The following is a 17,710-nucleotide window of genomic DNA, read 5'->3' as shown; positions in this document are numbered from 1 at the left end:
TAGAGCTGATGGGTAAGCCCAGCAGCTAGTAGAGTAGCCTCTTTGGAGCTGACAGGATGGAATAGCACCTCTGCTATAGAGTGGCAGCTTCCACATCCTGAGGATCAGGGTCTACTAGCTTAGAATGTCCCTTTCCAAACTCGGGCGAAGGTATGTTTTAGGGTTTGCTGTCATTGGGAATAGGAAACATGTACAAGATTGGAGGATTCTTCTAGAATGCCGAAGTCCCCAGGATATAGGTTCAATGTTCTTTCATTGTCCACCTTGTCATCATTTGTCAAGGTAGGAGAGGTGTTGCTGCCCTTCTAGAATGGGAACATGGTGTGTGTGTGTGTGTGGGGGGGGGGAATGTAGCACACTGGAGGACCACTATAGGTACTTAATTCTTCCTAAGAACAATATAAGCAATTAATAGAGCAGAATGTACAAAGCTGATGCCTAGTGTAGAATGTTACAGATCCAGTACACAGATTAGATAATTGAACAATCCACAATTCATGCTTGACTAATGCTGAAACTACAGGCTTTGCAGTTGATGTTTAACCAGTGAGAAATGCAAGATTTCAGAGTACGAGGATCCCGTCCCTGTTATTGCCCCTCGCTGCCCACTGCCAGTCCATGTCACAGGGAGCACGTGGAACAGGGAGGAAGGAGAATAATGGCAGGTGATGTCCAGTTACTTTAGCAGGAGGGGCTACCATACTCTTCAGATTGGTAAATTAACCTTACCGACATCTCAGGAAGAAATGGAAATATCAATTTGGAATCATAAAACCTAGGTTTGAACCCGTTTTACTACTTAATAGTGTGACTGTCAGCATGTCCAGGTGAACATAACAGGTGGGAGTGACTGTCAAGAGTAGCAGAAGGTTGGAGAGGCAGTAACAAGTCAGTTTCTTGGGATTCCTTCAAGCTTCTGCCACTTTCTCCACAAACATGGTTAAACAGCATTATTTTAACACTATTCTTTTTGGGTTATTTACAGCAGAGTGAAAGATCTGTATGGATTTCTGAGGGCAGCTGGAAATAAAAACTATTGACTAAATTTGAAGGAGCATCTAGGGGGCTCAGTGGCTAGAGAGCCAGGAGCCAGGAGGTCCCGGGCTCAAATCTGGCCTCAGACACTTCTTGGCTGTGTGACCCTGGGCAAGTTAGTTAACCCCCATTGCCCAGCAGTACCAATCTTTTGCCTTGGAATCAATGTTTAGTATCTGTTCTAAGACAGAAGATAAGGGTTTTGGAAAAAGCAAGCAAGCAGAGTTGAGGTTAATTAGGGACTTTAACCAGCCCAAAGGGCTTGTTCAGATTCTTACTATAGGAATAGGGGCCATAGCAATTGCATAAACAGTCAAGATTTGGAATCTCCAGTAAATAAAACACAGTACATTGATGCTTGTTCATACTGCAAGTATTTTATTTCATTTGTTACCATTTTGGCGTCTCCCCTCCACCCCCCCCCCAATCCGTGTCTCTTTATAGTTTCTTGGTAACAATGCCGATTTCTCATTTGACACACTCAGAGTGCAGGCACTGAATCTCATTCATGCTGTGACCAGCACAGCACAGAAGACCTTTACTTAGACAGGGAAGGAGGTCAGGTGCCCCCCAGGGGTGAGAAAGGTTTCCTTTATCTGCATACCACCTTCAATTAGTACAAGAACACTAGCAGCTTTTGGGAAGCACTGAAATCAGAGTCTACTATCAGAATTTCATTTTAATCAAAGTGATCTTTTTAAGGCCCTGTCACTGTGGGTCCATGCTGGTTGCACAGCCCATGGAAGATATCTTAAACAGTAGTTAACCATCTAGTTTCACCTCTGGTTTCTGGCTCAGTCCAGACCACTTGGGGCCCAAGCTGAAGCCAAAGTGGTCAATGGTTCAGGAGATGCAACAACTGCAGGGATTTAGAGGGGTCCACTACTCTAGCTGTGCCCTTCCCACTACAATCATTGTCAGTTCACTGGAATGAGCCTGCACTAGAGAAGGTTATGGCAGGTGGCTCATGAGCTAAAATTTACTGATATACTCGCCCATCATTTACATTTTTGCAATAGGTAAAGACTTCTGGACGTATTTTTGCATACATCTGGACACGTGCCCCAGACATCAAGGTATTCTTGGTTTCATTCATGCAACAGTTAAATATTTCTTAATATGCAAGGCACTGTGCACAAAGGCTCAGGAGGAAATGGCCACCTCCCCCTTTTCTTTGAATGCCCAGAGAGAACCATGAACAATCTACTTGGATGCAAGTTGTTCTAAAAACACAAAACCGAGTAATCCCATGGATTTCCAAAGGCAAAAAGAAAAAACTCACCAGTTTAAAATGAACTAGTTTGCAAAGAATTGAAGATTTGGTTCCTGACCAATTCTAACTCCCAGCACTTAATTCTTCTAGAGAGTGAACATTCCTTAGACACAAAATCTTTAGAACCAAAATTGATTTCATCGCAGAGCCTTTACAGATCAAGATTCATTCTGACTTTTATTTGGTGTTTGTTAATCTCAAATATTTATTAATATATGACATCAGATTTAAGGCAGAGAAAAAGCCGTATCTGAGAACCCAGGACTGAACTAATGTAAGCAGGTGGTCAGTTAGATGAAGTCATTGCACTGGATAAAGAATTTTCACTGGAGGGGTCTGTGTGAGGGCTATGGGGCAGTTACCTAAGGGTTGTCAGTAGGAGGTCTCAAGGTCACATGTTAGCATGGTGAGGCTCATTGGATCAGACAGGCCAAGATCCTACTTGGCTCCATCTCAGACTTAGCAAGGAGCAGAGCTAGTAGCAGAGCACAGGTTCTTTGGAGAACATTAACAAGGCGGGGGTGAGGACAAGCTGACTGAGAGGAGTTAGGGCTGGGCAGGAGAGGCAATCAAAGGTCCTCACACACAGGGAAAGCCATTCTTCTGGGGTCTACAATGCTGGCATGCCCATACATCACTGACCAGTCGACACTGCTACAAACTGCCTGCTGACTGTGGCTCTGGCTTTGTTACTTACAGAAAGGACCAATTCACTAACATTGTACAACAGGAGATGAGATCAGAGTCCAATGGTCACATGGCTGGTGGCAGCAGCGCTTCTGATCAAACAAAATTCCAAAGGCAAAGCCATGTCCTTTTTTGACAGCAATGATCAGTGTAGGGGATTATGAGGCTTTGTCACTGGAAATGCTTTCTGGTGCAGAACTCAGAAATTGGTTCCCAGTAGATACTCTGTAGGATCTCTGCCCAGGGGGACAAAGGAAATAGGAACTGTATTAGCATCTCCCAGTGGAAGGTGGCACAGGACTTTCCCAAAGGAGCTGCTGGACACCAGGGTTCCATTTGCTTTATTACTTAGAAAAGATATGTGTGGACTACTTAAAATGTCAAAGGCTTGCTTTGCACACCAGCAGCATCCAGACACCAGGTGGAATGCCCCCAGATGGAAGGATGCTGTCCCAGTGCTTCCTGGGATAGGCCAGAAACTTCAACCCCAGAGAGGGCTAAGAAATCCTGGACCTCACCTTGTCCCCCCACCCACCCCAAACCAGGGGTGGTTGTGCAAAACAGTGCTCAGAAAGAGAAAGGCGGAGCAGGGCAGGCTGAGAGACCTCAGTACTATCTCCCAAGTCTTCATCCCAGCCAGTCAAGGTCATCGTCATCATCATCATCCCCAAAAAGGGGTGCTGGGGGTGGACGTCCCTTCATGCTCTGACAAAATAGAAAACAGCCATAAGTGTTGTATTTCATCAGTGAAAGAGCTCATTTCTTGAGCATCGAGATTTAAAATTCTTTTCCAAGTCCAACAGAAGTCGGATAGAACTGTTGGTTGAGGCAGCCAGCATTTAGCCATCACTGAGATATGTTTAAAACAGGGCAGTTCCTACCCTTAAGGGTATACACAGTTAACCAAACAGATCAAAATATGTAAAGAGAAGAGACATTTCTTCCAACACAGAAAAAAAGATCATTCTTGTTTAGCTACTTTTAACTTGGTTTTATTTATTTATTTACTTACAGTTTTCCCTCTCATGCAGTCATTTCAGCATTTTAGATAAGAAGTAGAGGGTCAAAGGGCAAGAGGAGGAAGAGGACATGAGAGAAATGAGTCTGGACAGAACAAAATGAAAAGAAACAATAAAAAAATAGGAGAGAGTAGTCTAGAGGGGTGGGAATTGAGAGCCCTGGGGAAGGAGATGCAGAAAGCAATGGACTATTTAGGAGAAGGCATTTTCACCATTAGCCATAGGCATACTACTTGTTGGATCGCTCTATCCTCAGTTTTCTGAAAAAGTAAGGTAGACACCAGGGACCCATCCCCGAGTCAGTGACCTGAAATAAAGCACCCTGATAGGTACAGACCTCTAGGGAAAGGTTCTACCAAACCCAACTTTGGACAAGGAAAAGCTTTCAGACCCCTGCTTCTCACCCTTCTAATTCTGCTTCTGATCCTGGATACTAAATGGGCAGGAATAAGAGCCTGTAGAAGAGGTACCCTCCCTCCTAGTCCAAAGTCCCATATCAGCCAGTTCCATGCACTCTCCTAGCCATCTGTTCCTATGAGTAGCTAAGGAGGGAGAGGCAAGAACAAGGGACATGGGGAAAATTCATATTTCCTCTTCATGGGGCCTATTCTGAATTTCTTACTCCGGATGTCTGGTGGACAGTCTTCTTGGGGTTAATACAGCAGGCTGCCTTTTACAGTATATCCCACTTAGAAGCAGGTTCTGCCCTTACAAAATATTGCTGGCCCAGGTGAGCCCCCAAATCTAATTTCAGATGGCCAGACCACAGCGAAGGCAGTAAGCTGCAGGGAAGAGGCCTGGAACAGGAATCAGAAGCAGGGCAAACAGTGCTGGCTCAGGGACCTCTGTCTTTATTCTAACCAATCAAGGTCATTATCATCGTCATTGTCCCCCTAAAGGGACTCTACTTCTACCCTGCTGTGTGACCTTGGGTGCTTGTACTAAAGTAGGCTTCAGCTTCTTTATCCACAAAGTAGAGGAAAAAGTCTAAACTAGTATCAAAGGCGTTCTTGGATACATGTATGTTTTAGTCAGGCTGAGTCTGAAAAACATGTGATTTCTGCATATGCTTAACATCAATGCAGTCTTACTATTAGAGTTAACATGCAACTGGCTGATGGCCTCAGCAAAAAGCACATGGCTGAGCATCAGAAAGCTTGGTTTTGAGCCCTACCTCTGCCACTAATTTGCACTATGTCCTTAAGTAAGTCACCTAATTTCTTTAAGATTCAGTTTCTTCTGAGAAGGGAGCTACTCTCTGCCCTATATTCATGAAGGAATGTTATGGGGAACATAGCATATGTTGATATGATATGAGACAGGAGGTAAAGAAGACTTTGGGTAAATCATGGCCCTATATACGTGCCAGGTATATAAAGGGAGCAGGAGGGGAGGCAAAGGGCTGGGGTCTAGTCCCAGGTCAGAAGTATGATCTTGGACAACTCAAAGCATCTCTCTAGGACTAGTAAAAAAGGGGGCCGAGATAGGCAATATAAGGTCTCTAACAGCACTGGCAGCCTATGATTCTATGCTGTTTAATCCTATTCACAGTCAGAGGAAGTTCATTCTTTATTCTGAGCTTCGATATTACAATCAGGGCTAAACTGTCTATCCTTGCTCACTTAAGTGAGCTCTTGTGAAAGGACACAGCTTATTCCCTATCCTCAATAAAGAATAGGTATCCCAGCACCCATGGCCATATTTATAGGACTGCCTCCTCTGAAGCCCCAGTTTTGTCCTCCAGGGTCCAGCACACAGAGCCCAATGAGTAGGCCACCAAGAATCCAGAGTCCTTTGACCTGTGTGTTGTTCCTTAGAGTAGGTCATGAGGGTCTCTTGTCTGGTGGTGTTGGGACATGGGTAAGCCCAAAATTTCCTTACCACTTCATCTTCATCCTCATCATCAGGCAATGGAACTGGCTTTGACACTTTCAATGTTGCCCCTTTAAACAAATCATCTTTGTCACCATCTGTGAAGCTGAAAGAAAGCCAGGTATCAGCAGCAGAAAGCAATACATTTCCCAACCCTGGCAAAGCCAATTGTATTTGCCCCTCTAATTCTGCATTAAAGGAGGACAGGAACCAACCTGGAGTCTCGGGGCTCAAGGCTAAGTTGGAGAGTTGCTACTGGTTCTATAACATTTACATCTGTGTTTAACTGCTCCTTGGTGGTATTGGTCGTGAAATTGGGGCACTCCTCCTCATCTTTCAGAGGAAGTTTAAACCCTCCCTTTGATTGTCCAAGCTCCCCTGATGATGGTTCTTCTTCCTTGTGGTGTGCAGTCTGAGAGGTTTCTGGATGTAAAGTTTTTTCATTCTCCTGTCTCTGGGTGACTGGGTGTGTCAAGCCAACACAAAATTCTTCTGACACATTGTTACTTTTGTGCCTTTTCATCTTATCATCAGCACATGCTTCTTCATACTCAGGCTCCCAGACTACAGCATCTGCAGGAACTGGTGGCATGGGTGGAATTGACTTTGGGGGCCCTGGAATCCCCTGGGATGGAATTCCAGCTGACCCTGGTGGGAGAGATTCATCCAGCATTTCTAGGCTTTTCTCTTCCTCTGAAATCACATCACCGTGGTACCCTTCTTTTCTCTTCTGTACTCCATTCTGGGTCGTCAAGGGCATAGACAGAAGCTTCTCTGACTTGTCTTCCTGCTCTAATGGCTTAGCCATGGCCGAGGACTCCTGAGCTGGTTCCTGTGGCTGCTCTTCCTCCTCCTCGCTGCTGCTTTCCTGTTCTGGTTCCTGGGGAGTCAGCAGAAGAAGTGTCTCCATCTGTTGGGAAAGCCAAGGGAACTAGGATGTTAGTACTGATAGGAAAGCATCAGGCAAGTTGATTCTTAGTTCTTTGTAACAGAAAGGTTGGGAACCATAGGTGTGGACACCATAGTTAACGCCAGACTCATTAGCTATGTTGGTTAATTTTGCTGAACTCGTTTTTTCCTATTTTTCTAATCTTTGTTATAAGGGATGGGTGTCTGGGGTGGGTGTGTGTGTGTGTGTGAGATGTGATATCAGGAAATGAAAGGATATAAGCAAAAATTTGTTTAAAAGTAATAATTGATGTTTACATAGCACTTGGCCATTTGCAAAGCACTTTATCTAGATTATCGGATTTGAGCCTCACAACAGCCTTAGGAGGTAGATGATACTCCAAGTATTTTCTCCATTTTAGAGATGCGGAAATTGTGGCTAAAGAAGGTTGTGTCTGAGGAGTCAGTCACAAAGTTAGGAAGTGTCAGAAGCTGGTCTTCAAGTCTCCATGTTGAGGACTTTATAAACTCTTTCATAAAGCTTCTCATATGAAATTCCTTCAACAATTTCACATGGATTAGGACCTTCAGAGGGACTCCCTAAAAGTAACAAGATTCCAAGTTGCTGGACATACCTTGATCGTATGCATGACGATGCTCAGAATGGTCCTGCCATCATAGGCTTCTTCCAATTCAAATTCTTCCCTTAAGGACTGGAACACTTTGTTCATGATCTTCTTTACCTGGACATGGGTATGGGAAGAAATCAGGACAAAATCAATTCTAGTGCAAATTCTAGTGCTGAGTATACCAAAGAAAAATCATACCAAATCTTTTACTTTAAGTCATTATTCATCCTAGGCCTGAACCATGAAGGTTGTCACCTGAATCAAGACAGGGCAAAACAATGAGCATGGCTCAGCTTTCTAGAAGATGGGTCTTTTCTAGAGTCCACTCTTCAAGATCTCTTTATTCCTGAAAACACTCATTAAGGTTTGGCAGCCAGAGACAGAGGCTAATGATTGCAGAGACAATGATTTTGGTTAGCACAAAGACTGACAATACCACCCTCCCATTTCTACCTATCTGTTGGGGCTGCCCCTGGGTCCTGAGAATTGGCACCCAACATGTCCTCTCTGCAACAAATCCTTTCCATAACCCTAATCCAAGAAGGAAAAGGACTGGAATCTTCAAAAGATGATGATTGCAGGTCCCCAGATAATATAATACTCAATATCCCAAAAAAGTAGCAGAAAGATCAAGAAAAAAAGCAAGCTCAGTTCAGATATTCTCTCCAGAAATGTTCAGAGTTGGGACCTAATAGAAAGTCTGAAGTGAGGTGTGACAGAGGCTGGCACTAAAGAAAAAGTGCCAGGCTGAAGAGTGTGTGAAACTGATTACCTTGATGGGGGAGGGGTCCCAAGGGAATCTTGAGAAGACTCTGGCTGGTAGAGGAGTTGCTTTCTCAGTCTTGAGAAGCCGAAGAGAGAAGGTGGAAACAGACTTTCTTCTGAGGGTTACCCACCTTTCCTGCTGGTGACTGGAAATCTTTCCCCCCATCAATTTCCCAAATGAAAAGTCTATTGAAGAGGAAGTCTGAGAAAGACATTTTAAATCTCTGTCTGACTTTACTTCAGCTCCTGTTGCCCTGAGTCTGAACTGTGGCCAAGGGGCCAAACCCTGGGTGAATCAACCTGACTTTCAGAGACTCAGGCTACCAAGGCCCGAGTTCCCCCAAAACTCGAGGAGGGAGGGAAAAGGGTTTTAGATAGAGATAGGGACCCCCTTTTCCCACTTTCCTTTCCCTGCTAGTTATTCTTTGTTAACCCCTGATTGAGTTGACATTAGCTATCTGTTCCCCAAGCTATGAATCAAGTGTGAGTGAACAGATCAAGGGGAGACCCTTTGGTCTCGAGTAGTGGAGGGGGGACAAGAGGGACAAGAGTGAATCTGGGAGAGCAGCCTTAGCTAAGGAGGGAAGGCAGAAGGGGGAAAATCTTCAAACCCCCTCTCCTCTCTATGAGCCAACCTTAAACATCAGCTGTCTCCCCTGAATCCTGCTTTGAGGGGGATTCTCCACTCTTTCCCCCTCTCTATACTGAAAGTCTTAACCCCTCTAATACAAATTAACCTCCCCTCAAATACAGAGGAAGGAGGCTGGAAGAATGAACTTCAAACAAACGGCTCTTCTCTTTGGCTAATAACATGACTGGGAGACTGCAGAGGAGAATACTTAGGGAAGCATAGCTGAATTGAAATACTTGAAGGGCAGAAATAAAAGCAATGGATAGAATAAATTATAGGAAAGCAGATTATGCTTCTATAAAAATAATTTAAAACTTTCTTGGAGCTATTCAACAGCAACATGGCCTGTCCCGAGAAACACAAAGTTTGTCTTTAGAGGAAATCTTTGAGCTGAGTCAGAGATATATGGAGCTGGGTCCTGTCCTGGGTGGGCAGCTGAACTCCATGGCTTTCTACAAGCCCATCTGACTTGAGAAGAGTAGGATTCTGAGACAAGACTGGAGAGACGATGCTAATTCTTGTGAGCCATTTATTTGTATGAAAATCTATCACTAAGCAAAAACTTCTCTATTTAGTAAAAAAAGGAACACATGGTAAGCTTGAACAGTATTTGCCACAGGCAAAATAGGACCGACCCATTGTGATGGTGATCACAATGCTGCAACAAATAGCCACAAGATGCATAGACTTCTATGGAACCCTTGAATAGAGTTCTCTCCCCTGATTTTTTTAAATTCTTACTTTCCATTTTAGTAAAATACTAAGACAGAAGGGTAAATGTGGGTAAGTGGCTGGCCCAGGGTCACACAGCTAGGAAGTGTCTGAGACCAGATTTAAACCCTGGTCCTCTGAACTCCAGGCCTGGTACTCTGCCCACTGAGCCACCAAGCTGCTCCCACCTGAGCTATCTTAACATTATTCTTCCTTTCTTGACTTAGCACTCATAATTATTCAAAGGTGACAAGCACAATAACTCCCTTATCTATGAGAGAATGCAGTGTAAGTAATTTTCTACTGAATTAAAGTTAATCCTAGTTACTTAAAAGAATTATACCTATTTTTGTTAGAAATCTTACTATTTTTCTCTGCTCTGTGTTCCTATTTCTCTGTACTATCAGCTGGGAAGAACCATCTTCCTGTCACTTACTATCTTTTTTTCTAATTCAGTATTTCTAGTCTCTGTGGGCTCCACTGTATCACTCCCTTCTTGGCTTCTCTGACATGTGGGGCCATGAACTCCACACCTCCATTGAGGGAGGGAGGAGCTAAAGCTCAGAGATTTCTTCATGTTTCACACTGACTTTTCTGCCATGCCAGTGTCACTCTCCATTGCTGTCAATTCCTTTTACTGTGTCCTCCCATTGGATTGTAAGCTCCTTCAGGGCAGAGACAGTCTTTCTTATTAGTTTCCCCAGGGCAGAGTTTACAGCAGACTCATAATCTTTAACATCAAAACCCCAATCATATCTCCATTGAACTATGTGATTCAATGTGTGTTTTTCTTTTGTGTTTCTGCTCCCACAGTTCTTTCTCTGGTTGTGGATAGGGTTCTTTCTAATAAGTCTCAGAATTGTCCTGGATCACTGCATTGCCATTAATAGAGAAGTCCATTACATTCAATTGTGCCACAGTGTATCAGTCTCTGCATACAATGTTCTCCTGATTCTGTTCCTTTCAGAAAATTATTAAAGATTATATCTACTCCTAAATAGAAAATAAAAATTAAATTTCAAAAATGTTTATTCACTATTGCTTTCTTTGCTTGATAACCATGTTTATTAGAATTATTAAAGGGGGCAGCTGGGTGGCTCAGTGGCTAGAGAGCTAGGCCTGGAGACAAGAGGTCCTGGGTTCAAATCTGAACTCGGACACTTCCTAGCTGTGTGACCCTGGGCAAGTCATTTAACCCCCATTGCCTCTAGCCCTTACTGCTCTTTTGCCTTGGAAACAATACACAGTATTGATTCTAAGGTAGAAGGTATGGGTTAAAAAAAAAAAAGAACTGTTAAAGAGAATATAAATCAAAGCCTTTCCTGGGCTTTGACATAAAGGGTTTATAATAACTATTTGAAAGATTTTTTAGAGTAACTTTTGAGATATGCTCATATGCTCAAAGGTTAAGGTTCCTGGATATCAGTGAGGTGTTTTTAAACAACAACAACAAAAAAACACCCAGGTAAGACCCAAGCAATGCAGCGCTTGTCTACCCACTGTGATAATCACTTGGTGCTTGACTTTGTATACCAGTCTTCCATGAGATGCCAGCTTACCTTCTCTGAAGTGTCTGGGGCTCCGGATAGATGTACTTTTTCTTGTGTTTTCTGTTTCTCTAGCTCCTGAATACGCTGCTCATAGTCGATGGTTAGGGTATCAATTTTGGACTGGAGGGCATCACTCTGCAAATAGAACAGGTTATGAAAACCACTTAGAATGTGGAAAAACCACAAAAAGTCCATGTAATAGGGGCTTGAAGAAGATTGTTGAGCTTGATCCTCATCATTCCACCAAAACTACTCTCCAAAGATATCAATAATCTCTTGGTTGCCACATTCAGTGACCTTTTCTCCATCCTCATTCTCCTGGACTCTGCAACCTTTGACAATAGTGATCACTTCTCCTTGATACTATTTTCTCTCTAGGTTTTCAGGACACCATTCCTCCCTGTTTCTCCTCCTACCTGACTGTTCTTTTTCAGGCTTCTTTGCTGGATGCTCCTTCAGATTATTCCCTCTAACCATAGGTGTGCTTCAAGGTCCTGTCCTGGGCCCCCTTCTCTTCTCTATTCTATATCACTTGAACTCATCAGTTTCCAATTCTCAAATCTACCCATCCCACCCCAGTTGAATTCATTATCTTTGCCTCTAAATCCTTTCCCCCTCCCAGTCCCGTAAGTTCATAACCTATGAATCATCCTTGACTGCTCCCTATCTTTCACCCCCCATTTCCAGCCTGTTGCCAAAGCCTGTGGATTTCACCTTTGTGACATTTTCTGAATGTGCCCCTTCTCTCACCACCAGAATCAAATAGAAATTCCTCTGTTTGGTGTTTTAAAGCCATATTCAATTCAGTGACACAGGGTCTCCTGGTTGTTCCATAAATATGTCACTCCATCTCTTGGTTCCAGCCATCTCTCTGGCTCTCCCCATGTCTGGAATCTCTGTCAACTGCCTTCCTTGAAGTTTCAGCTAAAATCTCATCTACATGAAGCCTTTCCTAACCACTGTTAATTCTAATAGCTTTCTATCTTTTAAATATTTCCTACTTATCCTGTAGAGAGTTTTGTTTGCTACTTGTGAGCTTCCTGAAGTCAGTATGGTATAGTGGCTAGTGTTGAATATGGAAGCAGAAAGAGGCTCTAGATTAAAATCCATTACATTTTTCTGCCTCCAAACCCAACTAACGGTCATACTGTGTTACTCTTAGTCTTGGGTTGGTAGAGATGCATGTGGGTTTCTTTCTGCTAGTTCTTTGGATTTCAGTCTGATGGGTTTAGTCACTGGCTTATTTAGTTGTTGAGGACTATAATTAGACATGGTTATAAAACTGCCTCAGTTTAAAACAGAACCAAACCCACAGGTTCAGAACAAACTGAATTCAGATTAAATTTCATTAAAAAAACAACACTATAGCATCTTTAAAAATTGCTGGGGGGGGGGGGGGCAGTTGGGTGGCTCAGTGGACTGAGAGTCAGATCCAGAGATGGGAGGTCCTGGGTTCAAATCTGACCTCACGACACTTCCTAGCTGGGTGACCCTGGGCAAGTCACTTGACCCCCTTTGCCTAGCCCTTACCACTCTTCTACCTTAAACCAATATCCAGTATTGATTCTAAGATAGAAGGTAAGGGTTATAAAAAAATAAAAACTAAAAAAATTGCTAGGAAATCTGAGTTAATTGCATTTTGTTAATTTTTGGTAACCATATTTTGGTGTTTCTGAATGATTAATGAAGCTTTACTGTGCTAACAGCCTTCACAGAGGAATTTCTGTCCCTTAGGCAATGGAGTGAACCAGATCCTCTCTCTTCAAAGGCATCTGCATCCAAATAGCCATTACCATCCCCATCAGAATGCACACTACTAGGCAATGGAAGAATACTGGCCTGGAAGCTGGAAGATCAATTTTCTCATCCCTTCTTTATCACTAAACATGTCTTGAGTAACTCATTTTTTTTTCCTGGGCCTTGATTTCCTCATCCGCAAAATGAAGGGATCTCTAAGGCTTCTCCTCTCTCTCACATTCTCTATCCAGTATCATGTGTTCTCTCTGAGAAATCTTCCTGAGGTAAGAGGGCACTGAGGGGACCTTAGCTGAATGTTCAAAGGCAGCAATAGCTTCAAGGATCCACTTTTCATTCTTACTAGTTCTTACCTTCTTTTGCATCTGTTCTGCGAGCTCTTGATATTCAGAAAGTTTCTTCCCTATACCCTGAGACTGCTCCAGTGCAGAGAGCTGAAATTAGACAGCAACATAGGTGAATGTCATGGTGAAGATGCCTGTTCTCTATATTAGCCAAGACAAAGAATTCTCAATCTGGGTCTTCCCAATGCCCAAAAGAGGAACTGACAATCTCACTATACAACTTGGGTTTCTGCTTTCCTGGGAAAGTCAATAGAAGAGGGAGGCTAGGAGAAAAGCAGAAACACCAAGGCCAGATATTAGTAGATAACTCTTCTGCCAATGCAATTATCTTACTGTTCTATAACATCAGGTTGCTGCTTGGGGCCCAGAGAGATGAAGAGACTTGTCCAAGGACCCAGAACTAGTAATTGTAAGAGGCAGGATATGAAGAACCCTATAGTCTTTCCACTGTGCCTCATTGCTTCCATTTAATTTGGCCACAAGGGCAAAATTGGGACACTAATGCATTGTTGTTGGAGAATTGATCCCAATCATTCTGGAACTATGCCCTTTAGGGCTATAATTTGATCCAGTAATACCATTACTAGGTCTGTATCCCAAAGAGATAATAAAAAAGAGGAAAGGACCTACTTGTACAAAAATGTTTATAGCCACTCTTTTTGTGGTGGCAAAGAATTAGAAATTGAGGGAATGTTCCTCAATTGGGGAATAGCTGAATAAATTGTGGTACATGTTGGTGATGGAATACTACTGTGCTATAAGAAATGATAAGCAGGATGATTTCAGAAAAAGCTGGAAAGATCTGCAAGAACTGATACAGAACAAAATAAGAAGAAGTGGGAGAATACTGTGCAAAATAACAACAATATTGTATGAAGATCGACTGTGAAAGCTTGGCTACTTTCAGCAATGCAATAATTGGGACAATCCTGAAAGACATGATGAGGAGTGCTATCTACCTCCAGAGAAAGAACTGTTGTAGTCAGATGGAGAAGGATCAAAGCATAGTCTTTCACATCAGTGTATTTACAGTTTTATTTTGGGATTTTAGTTTTGTAAGTGTGCTCTTATAAGAATGACCAATATGGAAGTGTGTTTTGCATAACAAAAAAAAATTAATAAAATGAAAATTTAGCCACATAAACTCCATAAAGGAGCTTGGTGGCAAACCAGAAGGATTCATATATAATAGGAAATATGTCCCAATGCACTGGCATTGTGTTTATTCAGGATATTAATTCTTATTGTCACCACGACCAAAAAGTCTAGAAAAGACTTTTGTTCAGTTGTTGTGCTGGGGCAATTTTGAGGAGAGTGAATTTAAAAACAACCTCCTGGCCACCCTCTGCAACTGAAAAACTACAAGATCCGAAGAATACAAAAAGGATGTTTGGCCAGTTTCACTGCTTTAACATGGATCACCTTTTCTTCCAGATGGGTGATTTTCTGTTGAGCAGCATTTTTCTGCTCACACACTTCTTGGTACTGTTGCAAATGTTCTTGCTTGGCAGAAGCCAACAGGTGTTCACACTTGGCTTCCCACTCAGATTTCAGCTCAGCTTGCATCAGAGACACCTGTCCAGAGAAGAAGATTCCTTAAAGCCAAATAGCTTCTTTTCCTGAATAGGATAATAAGCCAATAGCTTAAAAAAAAATTACCTTCCGTCTTAGAATTGATATCTAAGTGAAACACTGTGGTACAATAGAACGTAATAGACTTCTCCATTAGTGTCAATACAATGTCCCTGAACATTCTGCAGGGATCTAGGAGAAAAAAACACTATCCACAAGCAAAGGACAAATTGTGGGAGTAAAAACACTGAGGAAAAGCAACTGCTGGACTACAGGGGTTGAGGGGATATGACTGAGGAGAGTGCAGCATCCCAAGCATATTCACATCTATGAAATATAAATGACTGTATGGTTACCGTGTCTCCAAGCATAAGGTTATACCAATGAGGCTTGTGAACGTAACCTTGAACTGGCCATGAGGCCCTTGGCTAAGACAAACTCATTAACATGCTCGGACTCAATTCCCCGGGAAAGCTTGGTTTGCAATCTGCAGGCCCAAAGGTGTTCCCTCTACCTTGCCACCCAATCTTAATTGTCTATACTTTGTGATGTAGGTACTACGTCCTTGGGAGTACCGCCCAAGCAGGACAGGAATAAATTCAGAGGCAAACCCATGAACTTCCTCTTGGCTCTTGGCCTTTCTCCCCTTCCATGGAGCTCCACTGGGCTCCTCAATAATTATCTCTCTCCCTCCTCTTGACCTTCTCCTTCCCCGAGGCTGTAACCATCTCGGCCTGCATTTCCTATCTTAATCTCTTCCTCCACCTCGTGTTCCTTTGTACTCATACTTTCCTATCAAAGGGAGTATCATAGGGATTGCCTGCCCTATTCAAACACTGACTTGTCCCTGTCTTTCATTTCCACCCTGGTTCTTGGCTCCTATCTCTCCTCGGTCCCATTACAAAGGTGAGCCCCTTCCCTTGTGGGACCCTGCTGGTCAGGGAAGTCCATTAAGGAAAAACCCACAGAGAGACTCTAAATGAACACCCTAATGCAGATACCAACAACACGGAAATGGATTTGAATCAAGGACACATGAGATACACAGTGGAATCCTGCGTTGGCTAGGGGAAGGGTGGGGGGGGTGGGGTGGAGGAAAAGAAAACGATCTTTGTTTCCAAGGAATATTGTTTGAAAATGACCAAATAAAATAATGTTTAAATTGGGAAAAAAAAAAGAATTGATATCTAAGTATTGGTTCTAAGATAGAAGAGCAGTAAAGGCCAGGCAATGAGGGTTAAGTGACTTGCCTGGAGTCACATAGCTAGGAAGTATACGAGGTCATATTTGAACCCAGAACTTCCTGTCTCTAGGCCTGGCTCTCTGTTCATTGAGCCATCTAGTTGCCATTGCCAATAGCTTTTAATGTTTTGGTTTTTTTCCTTCTTCAGTGATCCTAGTAATCCTTTAAGTTTTGAGGCTCTTTGGACAGAAGGGGCAGAGTATCAGTAGTGTTACATTGAAAATTAAGGTAAACTGAGAAACAATGATCTGTGCATGAACAATTTATTATTTAGGCTAGCAGTAACCAATAAATTGAGTCAATGACCTTTCTCAGTGATCAAAGACTCCAAGCAAGGTAGGACTCACTGGTCTTAATATAGTTTTAGGGAGTACAGAGTTGGGTAGATGGGGAAGATAACACAATTGGTTACAGAGTAGAAATCATCATAGGAGTGGGGACAACAAAACTGATTATTTTAAAGAAAGTGCACTAAAAAAAAAAGTGCACTAGGTCACATGGGGCTAGTGACCACCCCTTTTTGACAATTAGGGAATGTTATTTATTTTATAGGACCCATCAGTATCTTTCAGGTCTTGTGAGCAGACTTCTCAGATCATAGAAAGGTCTGTTAGGCACAGTAAGGACAGACAAGTTAGGGGATGGTAAGTTAACTTGTAACTTTAAACTAACTCAGAGAAAGAGCTTGGGGATGGAGGTGAGCAATTATACAGAATGGGGCTGTAGTATAGATTAGGGTCAATTACAAAACAGAATCAATTATTAAGTGATATAGAATAATTTTATTTTCTTTAGCAGTCAATTCTCAGACATGCTCATGGCTATTTAACATATGAGGGCAAAGGAGTGTACAACTGGACCACAGCAAAAAGCCTTTTCCCTAGGCTCAGAAATTGCCCTGGTGCCTCTTCTATTTGCTAGTGTTAGCTTGGACCTCCTGACTTCTTGGGGTCTGAATGCCATTTGCCTAGACCTTTGATGATACCTGGCTGACCTTGTTTATTCCTTTTAGAACCCAACTTCTTCCCCACCTGCCCATACCCATCCAATCTGTTGGGTTTGTGTTCCTCACCAAATCTAGGGCTTCAGCCACCTTTGTCTGCCAAATTCTCTCATTTCACTGCAAAGTCTTTGTCCCTTATTCTTTTTAAGCACTGAAATGTCCCTGGAAATTTACTTGATTGCCATCCCTTTAAGAACTTATAACTGAGGTATCCAGAGAACACTTATAAAAGAAAACTCATTTTTATATTTGAGGTTGCTTTCACTTCACACAGGTTTATGATTCTCTTTTCCTACTCCCACATTACCCCTTTACCTGTTCAGCAGCTGCCTGATTTGTAGACACTTGAGCCTGTTTCAGGAGTTGTCGAAGTTTTTCTAGTTCCTCCTGGTGTAATTTCTGAATTTCACCAATCTCTTCCTCAGCCTGGCTTCGCTCTTGAGCAGACTTCTTTTTCCTCTCTGACAGGGTCTTTGGAAGGAAGAAATCAACCTAAATCTCTACTAGTTAAATAGAGGTTAAATAAGGGAGATTGTTCCTAGAATCAAAGTATTTTCTTATTTAGTTATTTTTTTCTTTGTATCTCAATCAAAATATTCTCCAAGACCAGAGATCCTTTCAAGAAGGGTCTGACTTCACAGACCAAGAAGACACCCCAAACCTTGCCTAAAAGCCAGATGTGGCTGGCTAATCTAATCATAAGAGTCTTGGTGAGGAACTTAAGCAATCAGAC

The 17,710-nt window shown here is 42.6% G+C and overlaps 1 protein-coding gene across 10 annotated transcripts in view; it reads right to left on the bottom strand.

Annotated features, from left to right (window-relative positions):
- Positions 1-2,458: 2,458 nt before the first annotated feature.
- Positions 2,459-17,710, bottom strand: part of FKBP15 (FKBP prolyl isomerase family member 15) — a 76,535-nt gene continuing 61,283 nt past the window's right edge. For 4 of the 10 annotated variants that reach the window (XM_056812433.1, XM_007475021.3, XM_016422864.2 and 1 more), the window contains 8 exons: positions 17,293-17,448; positions 14,582-14,734; positions 13,169-13,249; positions 11,070-11,195; positions 7,410-7,517; positions 6,102-6,796; positions 5,896-5,992; positions 2,459-3,700 (listed from right to left, as the gene is read on the bottom strand). In XM_056812433.1, the coding sequence (XP_056668411.1) occupies positions 3,623-3,700; positions 5,896-5,992; positions 6,102-6,796; positions 7,410-7,517; positions 11,070-11,195; positions 13,169-13,249; positions 14,582-14,734; positions 17,293-17,448 (1,494 nt within the window). In that variant the 3' untranslated portion in view covers positions 2,459-3,622. Of the gene's footprint in view, positions 3,701-3,971; positions 5,993-6,101; positions 6,797-7,409; positions 7,518-11,069; positions 11,196-13,168; positions 13,250-14,581; positions 14,735-17,292; positions 17,449-17,710 lie in introns of those variants that run through there. The other 6 variants (XR_001622713.2, XR_008915330.1, XM_016422860.2 and 3 more) reach the window with 3 other exon arrangements.

The sequence above is a fragment of the Monodelphis domestica genome, chromosome 1 (assembly GCF_027887165.1).
Source record: "Monodelphis domestica isolate mMonDom1 chromosome 1, mMonDom1.pri, whole genome shotgun sequence".
Classification (NCBI taxonomy): domain Eukaryota; kingdom Metazoa; phylum Chordata; class Mammalia; order Didelphimorphia; family Didelphidae; genus Monodelphis; species Monodelphis domestica.
Note: the sequence above shows the minus strand (reverse complement) of the source record. Positions and strands in the feature narration are given on the sequence as shown.